The 12,541-nt window shown below is 38.2% G+C and overlaps 1 protein-coding gene across 1 annotated transcript; it reads left to right on the plus strand.

The window, feature by feature from the left end:
• Window positions 1–3,996: 3,996 nt before the first annotated feature.
• LOC149179136 (multicopper oxidase LPR1-like) lies at window positions 3,997–8,371 on the plus strand. The gene is made up of 4 exons (XM_089420533.1): window positions 3,997–4,389; window positions 4,492–5,061; window positions 6,533–7,429; window positions 7,864–8,371. The coding sequence occupies exons 1-4, from the start codon at window positions 4,153–4,155 to the stop codon at window positions 7,915–7,917; spliced, it is 1,758 nt and encodes a 585-aa protein (XP_089276659.1). The 5' UTR covers window positions 3,997–4,152; the 3' UTR covers window positions 7,918–8,371.
• Window positions 8,372–12,541: the final 4,170 nt, after the last annotated feature.

Raw genomic sequence — 12,541 nt, forward strand, 5'->3', positions numbered from 1 at the left:
TACCCCATGTCCAAATTAAATACAACATTGGCCGTTAACTGAAACGAAGAAAATCCTCAAAGAAAGAAACCCTCATGCAGTGGGTAAATTATTCCAGCAACATTTGTTAGAGGGAAGGCCTGCATACCCGTGGGTTTTGTGATGGAGGAACCCAGGTCTTCCAAAGGTCTAGCACCCATGGCCACCCTCCAGTAGATCAAACCCTACATCAAAGCACGGAAGTTAGGCTTACCATAATTAATAAACTAAGAAAAATACAGATGCATTCACCAAACAATTTTCGCAAGAGAAAAAGCGTGGCCATCATTCACTTACCCGAGGAAGGGCATGCGTAATAGAGGTTCTCTGCAACACAAGCTCCAGGCACCATTGTGGATGTAACGCCTGCAGGAAAAAGATTAGCTAATATTGACACCTTAACTGTGACTAGTATGTTAAATCGTTGATACAGAGACTGAATTAAACAAAGGGAAAAACCACCGATGTAATTCTTGATAATATGTACTTGATGAGAGTGAATGATCTCGATACGATAGCGCTCAGTTCATAGGCGAACCTATCTACAAGTGTGGACTCCTGGAAATCTCTCCACGACGCATAGAAAATGGGGAAGAGACAGATTGCAAGAGGGTTTCACCGAAGAGATCAGGGTTTTTCCAAGTAACATCTCCCAAAGCCACACCAAGCGAAATGAACTCAGAAACCAAACAAGGCACCAAGTCATAAGGGTATACCCTCAAGATCGGCAAAGCATCGAGCTCATCGCCTCCGTTGAACAGTATTCCCGACAACTGATGGCACGCGATGAGAATGAGCTCTAGTAGTTGGTGGGCATCCAACCATGGACCGACCATATAAGGCCAAGAAATGTAAATACAATACGGTGTGTGATCTGAATTAATAACCATATAATATTTTTATGTACAATCATGTCAAGACATTAAATCAAGTGGGTATTATAATTTTAATAAGTATGGTTGTAATCTGAGGCAATGATGTTTACTGTACTTTGTAATAATGTTTACACTTTAATGTATTTCATATTGATGCTCATTGTTGGTAAGTAAATTTTTTTTTTTTTTTTGTATGCATGGATACGATGTTTGTATGGTTTGTACTATTTAGGTGTTACATATATGTTAGTTAATTGATGTGTATTTTATTTTTATTAAATTATAAATTTAAATTTTATGAAAAAGGTTAAAAAGAGAATTAATTATTTAATAAAAATTGTCATAATTTTTTATTATTTTAATAATAACATTTTACAATTTTATTGTTTTTCTAAAATCAACTTAAATTAAGAAATATTTATTTAAATACATTATTTTTTATTTTTATAATATTTTTTATATAAATTTTAAATTTATTTTAATTATTTTTAATTAAAATAGCATAATAAGGAAATTCCTCCAATGGGGTGATTAGACAGTGGTACAAGTGGCACCAGAGCAGTCCTTGGGACTTGTTTCGGCTCCACGCACTTCATAAATTGACACTCATGCAAACTCAGTGCATTCAGTACATAGATACGAGGGAGGATCCTACCATGTTTATAATTCCAGGTTGGTCATGGTAGAAGTTTAGTGTGGAAGCTTGGGAGATGAGTTTTGGTTAGCACGGAGTGTGGCTCTGTATCCGTGGTGGCTCCACGGGGTTTTGACCTTGGCTGAGAGGCGTTGTGGGGGATCAAGGCCCTATGGTGTGGTCTGGGGTTCATTCATTGCTTTTCCCTTGGGACCCGGGGACACGAATAAGCGCGGAGTTGAGCCGCCACCAAGCTCTCAACCTGTCATTGTTTCGTGCAGAAGGAATTTGTCTCACTGGGCCTTCTTGTCTAAGTGTGGGATAAGGAGTGTGAGTCTCTTCACCTCTTTGTATGGTGGTTAGTCGAGAACCCTCCTCCATTTGGTGGTCCTTAGGAAGTAATTAGTGGGTTTTGAGTGGTCGCTCTCTGGAATTGCTTGGTGTAAGGCTGCCCTCGGGGTGATTGGTGCATCTAATATGTGCAACTATGGATTGAATTGTGCCTAGGGTGTCTACAGCGGAAGAGATGAAGGTCATTTAGTGTGGACCGCAACTTGTTTCTCTTGTTCTTGTCAAAGGATGGTGAGCTGTGTGTGGGTTAAGGTGTTTGAGCCTCCTAGTTCTGTAGGGTGGTTTTCTCATAACCTCCCCCATCTGGTGGTGCTCAGGTGTGAATTTGTGGGATCCGTGTGGCCGTCCTTTGGAATTGTGTGGTGTAAAGCTAGCCTCGATGTGACTGGGGCACATACTGTGTGCCTTTACGGGTTGAAATGCACTTGGGGTGGTTGCGGTGGAGGGGGTGCAGGCCACCCGAAGTGGTTAGCGGCTTGTTTATCCTCCCTTTGCAGGAGGATGGTGACAGGTTTAGTGCAACAGTCTCCTTGGGGGTGGTTCAGCAACCCAGGTATCTGTTATTGTTATTGTAGGTGTCCTTCTTCTTGGGGAGGCTTCCCCTTCTCTCTGGTAAATTTGCCTCTTCTCTCAATGCCTCATCAATGGGGTCAGTCGTGTCGTGGGGGTGGGTAGCAACAGCCATAGAGGCATCCTGGGCTTGGACATAGTGCATACTCAGCCAATTCTGGTAGTCGAGACACTGAGGAAACATAGACAGTGTCTCTAGTTCGTTCGCTTGGCGAAGTGGTAGCTCTGATCACTCTGGAATCTCTTGCAGCGCAACTTCGTCAAATCCAAATCAATATGGATATCCTCCGAGATCACAAGTATGAAGACATGAATGAGACTATGGCCTATTTCTAGGACATTCAGTATAGCCAGAATGAGATATTGGAGCAGCTGGACAGTCTTCGACGTTAGCATTGTCGTACGAACGACCACCTTCACAGTCTGGGAGCCAGGGTACGACCACCTTCACAGTGTGGGAGGCAGGGTGGAGCATATTGACTTCCATATCCATGATCGTGTCGGTTTCTTCGCTACTCCTCATGTACTTCCTCCTCACCCGCCACCCTGATATGTAGCTCTCAGTTATGGTTTTCTTTTTGTTTATGTCAGTGATCTCTAAGCTTGAATGCCCTCAAGAAATAAGGTATGTTAGTTATCGCTTTTCGTATGTCCGAGCGTCAGTCAAAATGAGAAAGCCAAAACTACCATAATAATCTTTACAAACTATATTTTATTGAAAATGTAATAAAAAGAAATTTGACCAACAAAAAAAAAAAAATTAAAAAATGGAGTTATCTAAGGAGGAATTGCCGCTAAAAGTGGTCACAATCCGGGCAAAAAAATTTCAAAAAATCTTGTAAAGGCAGTGTTTGAATCGTGCTTTTGATGGTGGAAATGGATTCAACACCATCAAAAACTTCTATGACACCTAAAATTTTGAAGTTTAACAACAATAACTTGGATTTACAAAAATCTTTGCAGGATTCTCTAAATATAACCAGAAGTTCCATAACTTTCCGAACAACTCCTCAGCCTCATTAGACTACGTGATTGATAATATCCTAAGAACTCAAAATTGATGAGGGGCTTTTTAGTTTACATCTAATGTAACTGCCCACGTGATAAAATTTCAGTGATATTTCAAATCGAGTCCCAATATCTGATTTTTATCAATATTGAATATTTCCGGAACGTTCAACGTAAAGACTAGCCGGAAAAGCTAATAAATTTAATTTTACAGACCATGCCAAATAAAATTGAGTCGACATACATGTTAATGGCGTGAGAATCGTTGATGCGCATAGCCAGCCTCAGCCCTACGTAAAGCAGCGTTTCAATACCACGCATTCAGCGTGTGTCGTCAACAAGCAGCCCCTGGTCGAGCACGCTCCCATGGAAGCGCTTCTCCCTGTCTATTCACCCCCAATCCATCGCAATCTCTTTTGACAGCCATTTAATACCCATTCCAGGGATCGGGACTCACTGACTGATCGTCCTCCACTGAACAGTTTGGACGCCTTTAGGATTCTTATATGTCGTTTTACCACTGCAGTTCTCTTTGACTAGACGCAAGGCTCTTGTTCTTCCACATGCCCATCTTATCCTCCAGCTGATTCTCCCATGCATATATGTGGAGCCAAATAATGTTCATTTAATTTCAGCATTTAAGGATTTTATGTGCAGAGATCAGCTAGCTGAAGATCTGTTGTTGCCGAGCCGAATATGGAAATAATGGATATGAATAGATGCGTCTTAATATTCTTGTTTTTCTTCCTGGATTTTATCGTCCTCCAGGGTGCTGCAGATTCGATGACAGATGAGAGGTTGCACAAGATAGCTTCGTCGCTAAAGATGTTCGTGGACGAGCTGCCGGACATGCCCAGACTGGAGGGATATGTGCTCCAACACGGGAACCTGAAACCAACCGAACTTCGGATTGGGATGTTCGAAACAAAATGGGTATAATATCTGATAATTCGTTTAATAGGCGCCGAATTGATTTGATTTGGATTTTTGTTTAAAAATCGGATGACTAACAGATGTAATCGCGTTTGTTTGCAGAAATTTCACAGGGATCTTCACCCAACTACCGTGTTTGCGTATGGAGCATCCAAAGAAACAGCGAGCGTGCCAGGTCCCACGATCGAGGCCATTCAAGGCATCTCTACATTCGTGAGGTGGGAGAACCATCTTCCCGCTCGGCATTTCCTGCCATGGGATCCCACTCTGAAGACTGCCCGGACCAAACACGGTGGAGTCCCTACCGTCGTCCATCTTCACGGTGGCATCCATGAGCCCGAGAGCGACGGGAACTCGCTAGCGTGGTTTACAGCGGGCTTCAATGAGACCGGCCCGGCCTTGAAAAAACCCCGTTACCACTATAACAACATACAGCATCCTGGAAATCTCTGGTATCATGACCATGCCCTGGGGCTCACTAGAGCTAATCTCCTGGCAGGCCTGATAGGTGCCTATGTCATCCGCAATCCGGAGGTTGAAAAGCCCCTCGGCCTTCCATCTGGCCCCGAATATGACCGTAATCTCATCGTCTTCGACAGGAGCTTTGCTACAGACGGCTCTATTTACATGAATTCCACAGGCGACAATCCCTCCATTCATCCCCAGTGGCAGGTCAGTATTTTCATATACAGTTATTCTGAACAAAACAGCATATGCATTTTCTGAGCCCCAGAATTCACCATTCACCAGAACAGATCTATATCAATATGAGAAATTCGAATAAATTTTGCAGTCCTAAAATATTTTAATCCATCAGATCCTTGAATATCGAATAGAATGTTGGACGGCGTAGGGTTTATGTGATAAAAAACCTATATCTATTATTTTATTTCATGGATACGGCGTAGGGTTTATGTGATAAAAAACCTATATCTATTATTTTATTTCATGGATGTGTTACTCTGTCATACCATCATTTTTGGGAAGCTCTAAAATATTATGCCGTTTTTAATGAATTTAAATTATGGAAACTGATTGAGTCGAGCGTTAGTAGTTTGCGTTTATAACTAAAAAAAAAATTATAAACGGATGAAGCGGAAAATTAAATATATATATATATATATATATATATATATATATATTTTAATATTTCTTATCATTTCCATAAATTTAATTTCAGTCCAACCGGATTTGAAATTCTCCATTTTTAATTCATTTCAGTCCAACCGGATTTGAAATTCTCCATTTTTAATTCATTTCATTCCAACCGGATTTGAAATTCTCCATTTTCAATTCATTTCAGTCCAACCGGATTGGAAATTCTCCATTTTTAATTCATTTCATTCCAACCGGATTTGCCTGCATTAGTCTGTATATTTTATTTTAATAATATATGTGCACTAATATTAAGGAGATAGTTTAAACAAGGGGAGTTGTCTGGGAACGCCACAATGGGTAGTGGGATGGTAAATTTTAGGGTGGAAAATTGAGAGTTTCTGAATTCTAGTTGTAATCTGAATTTCTAAAAAATTTAACCTTAATTTTTATCAAAATTTATTAGAATTTCCATTATTTTCTCAAAAATTCTGACTTTTTAATTTACTTTTAGTCTCAGTTCTTACCAATATGACATCAGAAATTTAAAAAATTAGTTTTGATCTTAAAAACTCATTTTACAGCCAAGTATATTTTAGATCATCAAAATTATACAAGTGAAAAAGTTAGATTCCTCTCATCTCATATTATATCCGTATTTGTGATGAATCTATCTTGATTTAACGAATATTGTTAAATGCACCCCTGCCAATAATATAAAAAGACTTATCCCAAAAAAATTAAATTTACAAAAATCTATTTATTAAAATATGACCAAAATAAGGAAAAAATGCAGTCCCGTTAAGCTACGGCATGCCTCATACTGAACTCTGAACTCTGAACTGTAGAATGCAGTGCCGGACAATCTCCTCATAACTAGCTGTAGAGTGGACCGTGCAAGAAAATCTGAATTTTTTTCCATGATGTCCGGTTAATTGATGTCATATTTCGTCTTCTGAATTCGCCTGCATGACTGATTGATTTTTATATGTGGAATCTGGGCTAATTGTATGGGTGTTCATTTAACTGTGTTCTGGAATGTTTTCAGCCAGAGTATTTCGGAGATGCAATCATAGTGAACGGCAAGGCCTGGCCTTACATGAAGGTGAAGAGAAGGAAATACCGATTCAGGATCGTAAATGCCAGTAACGCTCGGTTCTACAGATTCACGTTGAACAATGGCCTCACCATGACGCATGTAGGCTCGGACTCGGCCTACTTACCGAAGCCGGTGACTGTGAAAAAATTCCTGCTGGGTCCTTCTGAGCTTGCAGACATCATCATCGACTTCAGCGATTCGCGCACGGACGAGGCCATCTTAACGAACGATGCAGCATATCCATACCCAACCGGGGACCCTGTGGACGACCTGAACAGGATGGTGATGAAATTTGTGATCGAGCACAAAAGGGGCATCCTGCTTGCCCGCGATGAAAGCCGAATCCCTGAAAAACTAATCGAATACCGTCGTCCCCGAAAGGAAAGCGCGGCCCATACGAGGTACATAACCATGTATGAATACGAAAGCGCAACGGGAGATCCGACCCATTTGTTCTTCAACGGATTACCCTATGACGCCCCGGCTACTGAGACGCCGAGGCAAGGAACCAGCGAAATATGGCATTTCATGGATCTCACAGACGACAATCATCCACTCCATATCCATCTCGGACTGTTTCTCGTCCTCCAGCAAACAGAACTGCTGAAACTGGACGAATTTAAGTCTTGCATGCAGAAACAGAACGACGCCCTCAGATGCAATATTGAGAAACATGCCAAGGGAAAAGTCATGGCAGCGCCTGCGCAGGAACGTGGATGGAAGAACGTGTTTAAGATGCAACCCGGATATATGACAACCATTCTTGTTCAGTTTTCGTTTTTGGATTCTGAACAACCGTATCCCTTCAATGCCGCTGCTGAACCAGGCTATGTGTATCACTGTCATGTAAGTCCTATTTTTTTATTCAAAATACGGTTGGCATTAAATGCTAGAGGTTAAGTACTATTTTTTTTTTATGTTAATGGTTTTTTTGGGCAAACAATATCTATGGTGATATTTATTTATTAACACTTATTTTTAATTTAAAATTAATCAAAAGTATATACAGTTTTACATATTAATTTGTCAATAACATAATAAATATTGATTGCCATTTTGCTACAAATACATCAAAATTTAATAGGCAATATGCTGATGAAACCTCGATATACCAAGCAAGTCTGTATAATTACAGATAGACGTTAGACGTTGTCTTCAAGATCAATCAATTTATTATATCAGAATTTCTGAATGGTGTTGTCTACCGGAATCCGGCCATTTTTTATTTAAAAAGCTGAGGAAACCGCTTTCTGATCTAATTTCTGTCCGGATTTTTGCAGATTCAGGATCACGAAGACAACGAAATGATGAGGCCTCTCAAAGTTCGGACGTGAATCGACCTCAACACGTACGAAAGACAGCAGATCGATGAGGAAACTCCTATTTCCACCACTATAGCCTCATTAATGCGCGGCTACATGCGCGGGAGATAGCTAGTGATGAGTAGATAATTAAAAAAACGGCATTTTAATCCCGCGCGTGTTATAAACTCTTATCTCCAACGCATGTAGCCGCACATTAATAAGGCTATAGAGGTGGAAATAGGAATTTCCGCAGATAGATAGGTTATGGTGCGTGGACTGAATGCTTCTTTTGATACCCTGTAATAATCGCAGATGTAAATGGTCAGGAAATGTGAAGTTGAAAGCGACTTGGCTGAAAAATGATGAAACTGAACTCGCTCTAAAACAACACTGCATTTGTCTTTTCCTATGTTTGTTTCACACTTTTAAAAATAGTTAATGGGTTGATGGCCCACAGTATATATTTTTAAATATTTAGATGTCATTTCGACGATTACTTTTTCAAAGTTGCGGTGGGATTTAACGGCATGTAATTTGTTTTTCCGTCAAGACGATTCCTTTTTATACGAAAGTGAAGGATACAACTAGTAGTTTCGATTCTAATAATTAATGGTGTGTCGCGTTGTGTGGTCCATAAAGAAAAAGCAGATTTCTGATAATAAATAGTGTCTGGCGGATTCTTTGCTCCATACTAACCATTCAAAGTATGTAAAGAAAATTTCACTCTTTCAATTCATAAATGGATTTATTTTAAGATTTTAATTTTAAAATTCTTATAAAATTAAAATAATTTAATCATCTCATTAAAATAATTTAATCATCTACCCATTTATTCTTTTTGAAAGCATTAAGACGATCGCCTACCTTGCCCCAAGTAGACTTCTGCAAAAAACTATCTCATCCCCGCATCCAAAATTGCCTTTCCCTTTGATTCAACAAAAACCTCAAAAATCAACCTCAAACTCCTTGTACTTCATACCTAGCCTAAGATCAATTGCCAATTTAGTCATCTCGAGCCTCAGTGATCACCTTTTGCTGAGATTGATCCGGAGAGAGCCCTCTCCTGTCCTCGTAGGGCTAGCTACGAGGCTGAGCGTGGTTTGATGTGGACCTAGAACCTTGTCTTTTCAGCCTGAGACAAATCTAGGCTCTAACATTGATTACATTGGAATTTCCATTACACTTAGCCCTAACCTTGTAGCCCGTTAGGTTAGAATTTTATTTAGGTTCATTTTATCTCTCTAGTTTCATTGCATGACCGTGCATTTTCCCCTTATCTATTCCTTTTATTTGATTTGTTTGTTTTGTTTTTTCGCATGCTCCTTTTGAGTTAAGGTTTACTTTTGCGCTACCTTGTATTTTATCTTCATGTTATGCATTTTCTTGCTTTGTTTTAACTTAACAAGACTCTACATGATGATTCTCTCGCTTGGCTCAAAAGAAAATGTGGAAAAATTTGAAAAGGGAAATTGTGACAATGAACAATGCTTGGCTAATTTGTAATCGTATTATTTACCTTTGTTTACATTTCTTTAAAGATGATGATGCCTGAAAGGAAAATACGATTCATTATAGATGGAAAGCATTTCTTCAGACTACGAAGTCCATATCTTCATTAGGATCTTCATCCCTGACTCAACCTTATATTGAATGGTTTTTTGACCTGTTGACTCAACCAAGAAGAGAAGGGAAAGGATAAAAAACTTTAAAATGAAAATATTAACGTTAGTTATCTTTCAAATCCATTAAACAATGAACAACCTGTCCTACTCTCAATAAGATTGGATTCCTCTTCCACCCATGTTATACATGTTTAATAAATGCTTCAAGTATATCTATAAGAAAATAAAATAAAGGGTGAAGAAGAGAAAGGCTTCCTACGCAGAGAGGTGAAGCAAGCAACTTCTTCGGGTATTGAAATGTGTAAGTAGGTCCAGTCTTCATCATGGCTAATGTAATCATATTTTTATATGTTCGATGAAAAGAAAAAGGAAAAAAAAAAATTTATTAGTATTCTATAGCATGGGTTTCATACTCAAGGTTATTTTATTTATAGGTCAAGCACCCATTGAGTTCTTCTAAGGCTTGTCATTGAGTCAACAAGTCAATTGAGTTGTTTTTATGTATGGAATACCCTTTTGGGCTTATTGTATCAAGTCAAAGAAAATTTTTGTATAGTCAAAAGTGTCATAAAGACCCTCCAATACCTTGTCAAACAAGCAGCAACCAGTCGGCCTTCATAAGATGACAACTCAGCTTCATGTAAGGGTATTCGACCTAGAAGAGAAACCTATATATAAGAGACATTGACCTCACTTGAAGGATATCCAATTAACTCACGTTAAGTTTGATCACGAAAGAGAAAGAGACTTAAAAGAGCGAAGAAGAGGAGGACTAGAAGAAGGAAAGGAAAAAAGACTTTGAATGTTGTTTTTGGGCTCTCATCTCCTCACATGTACAAATATTAGGGAAACTTTACTATAGTAAGACCAAATTGCATAAAGAAGTTGAGTTAGGGCACCAAAAGGTCTACTTTGTAAGTTGAGTTACCAAGAAGTAATAACCAATTAAATAAAAGGAGAAAGAGGGAAGAAATCAACATCTTTTCCCACATATGCAAGAGCTAGGGTTTCTGTAGTAGCCAAAAATTGCAGTCAAGAAATTACAGGTCCGAAATTCTGAAATTGCAAGTCGTTTGGAATCAATTTGAATAAGGTTGATTTTGTGAAGATAAATTTCATCAAAGGAGGTTTTACTTGGTCTTGGAGGGGTCTTTGACAAGGGTCTTAGGTCTTGGAATTCTTCATTTGAAGTTCTACAAGAAGAGAAGAGTTCTTATGAGTTTTCCTCTCAAGAGGAGAAGTTTTGGCCTTGGCTTACAACCTACATTTTGTGTCCTCTTATCACATTTATATTCATTGTTTGGTAGTTGTTTGATGATAGAGAAAATTAATAATAATCAAGTAAAATAAGAAGCTAATTCAGCTAAGAAAAAAATACATCACAAGCAATTATCAAATCAAGAGAAATCACCTAATTTAGCTACCCCTAGATTTCTCAACATGGAATCAGAGCTAAGGTGACAAGGCAAGAAGAGGCAGCTTGAAGATCATTAATTAAATAAGGCTACATAAGTGCCGAGCACAAGGATATCATCAAGAAGACCTAATTCACACATCATCTTAAAGGAAGGAGCTAAGGAACCTGAAAAGCACTATCCATCTCATCACAAGGATCATACCATCTAGAAGCAACAATACTTTGAAGAAGAAGAAGACCTCAAAGACCCCACCTCATTCAAAGAATGACTCTACATTGAAGCATTCTTTGGAAGCTCTCACATTCATCATCAAAGGAATCAAGGCCATCTCCCTCACATTGAAGAAAGAATCTCATCTCTAAAGAAGGGAATATCCATTGAAGAAGAAACATTATCTTTTGAAGGAAGAAATCATTATCAAGAAGGCATAAAGTTTAAGATATCATAATCAAGGAGAATATTCACTTAACAAGTAAGTTTATTTATATTTTTGTCTGAATCTACTATCAACATGACTTCATTCTACAAGGAAAGCAACAAATCAGTTGGGTCATCAAATTTCCTTGCATGGAAGAAGATGATAGATTTGATCCTCATAGAGAATGAATTTATTAAATATGTCAAGGTTTCAATCATCAAACCATCTCAAGAGAAATATCATTCATTATCAAATTTTATGAAAGGAGAGATAAGGGCTCAAATAATCCTCATAGCATTAATCAAGGACTCACTCATCCATTATGTAGCAAAGATGGAGACATCAAAAGAAATCTATGAAAAGTTGCTAGAATTTTTTTCTGTAATCACTGTAGGAGAAGGTATATCACTAACAACTGAAATATACAAGATGAAGGTATGAAAGGAAGAATTTTTAGCCTCATACATTATGAGGGTATCTCAAATAAGATATTAAATACAAAAGCTAGGGGAAATAATGTCCAGTAAAGAAATGACCATTGTTGTGCTCAATGCACTACCTGATGAATGTGGTAACTTTGTATCAAGTATCTATGGAAAGAAGGAAGCCACTCCACTCAGTGAACTTTGGTCATTATGTAATATTGAGGAAACTAGGTTGAAGGAAACAAGCAATGTTGGATCAAGTGAACAAACTCAAGCATATGCAAATATGGCTAGAAAGAAAGGGATGTTTGGAAAAATTGATCTTTGGAAAAGGAAGAAGATTGACATGTCAAAGATACAATGTTATGAATGTAATGAATATGGGCATTTCAAAATGGATTGTCCTAAACTTGATAAGGACAACAAGAAGATAAAGGAAATGAATGAATGTCCTGTTACTGAAGAAGTGGAAGAATAAAAAAAGAATAAATCAAAGAAGGAGGAAGTGAAATATCTCTACTATGACGAAGATAACCTCCTTCACTTAGATATTTTTACTTATAGAAGATGGTAATCATGATAGAAAGCATCATAAGTATGATAGGATGTATTATAGAAAATATTAATATGACATCATCATAGAAGCATGGTTGAAGCAGTCATCATGATAGAAAGAAAAAGGTTCATGATATATTCATTGGAATCATATAAGGATAACAAAAGTGGAAGTATATATGGTTGGACAAATTCATCTAGCAATATAGAAGATAA

The sequence above is a fragment of the Pinus tabuliformis genome, chromosome 4_1 (genome assembly GCF_031772625.1).
Source record: "Pinus tabuliformis cultivar Carrire ecotype Pingquan chromosome 4_1, CPIR1, whole genome shotgun sequence".
Classification (NCBI taxonomy): Eukaryota; Viridiplantae; Streptophyta; class Pinopsida; order Pinales; family Pinaceae; genus Pinus; species Pinus tabuliformis.

Excerpts from the sequence above, each read along its gene's own strand:
- LOC149179136 (XM_089420533.1), top strand. The coding sequence starts at position 4,153 with ATGGAAATAATGGATATGAATAGATGCGTCTTAATATTCTTGTTTTTC. Across the intron at positions 4,390-4,491 it reads GGATGTTCGAAACAAAATGG|AAATTTCACAGGGATCTTCA; the intron begins GTATAATATCTG and ends GTTTGTTTGCAG. Across the intron at positions 5,062-6,532 it reads CCATTCATCCCCAGTGGCAG|CCAGAGTATTTCGGAGATGC; the intron begins GTCAGTATTTTC and ends GAATGTTTTCAG.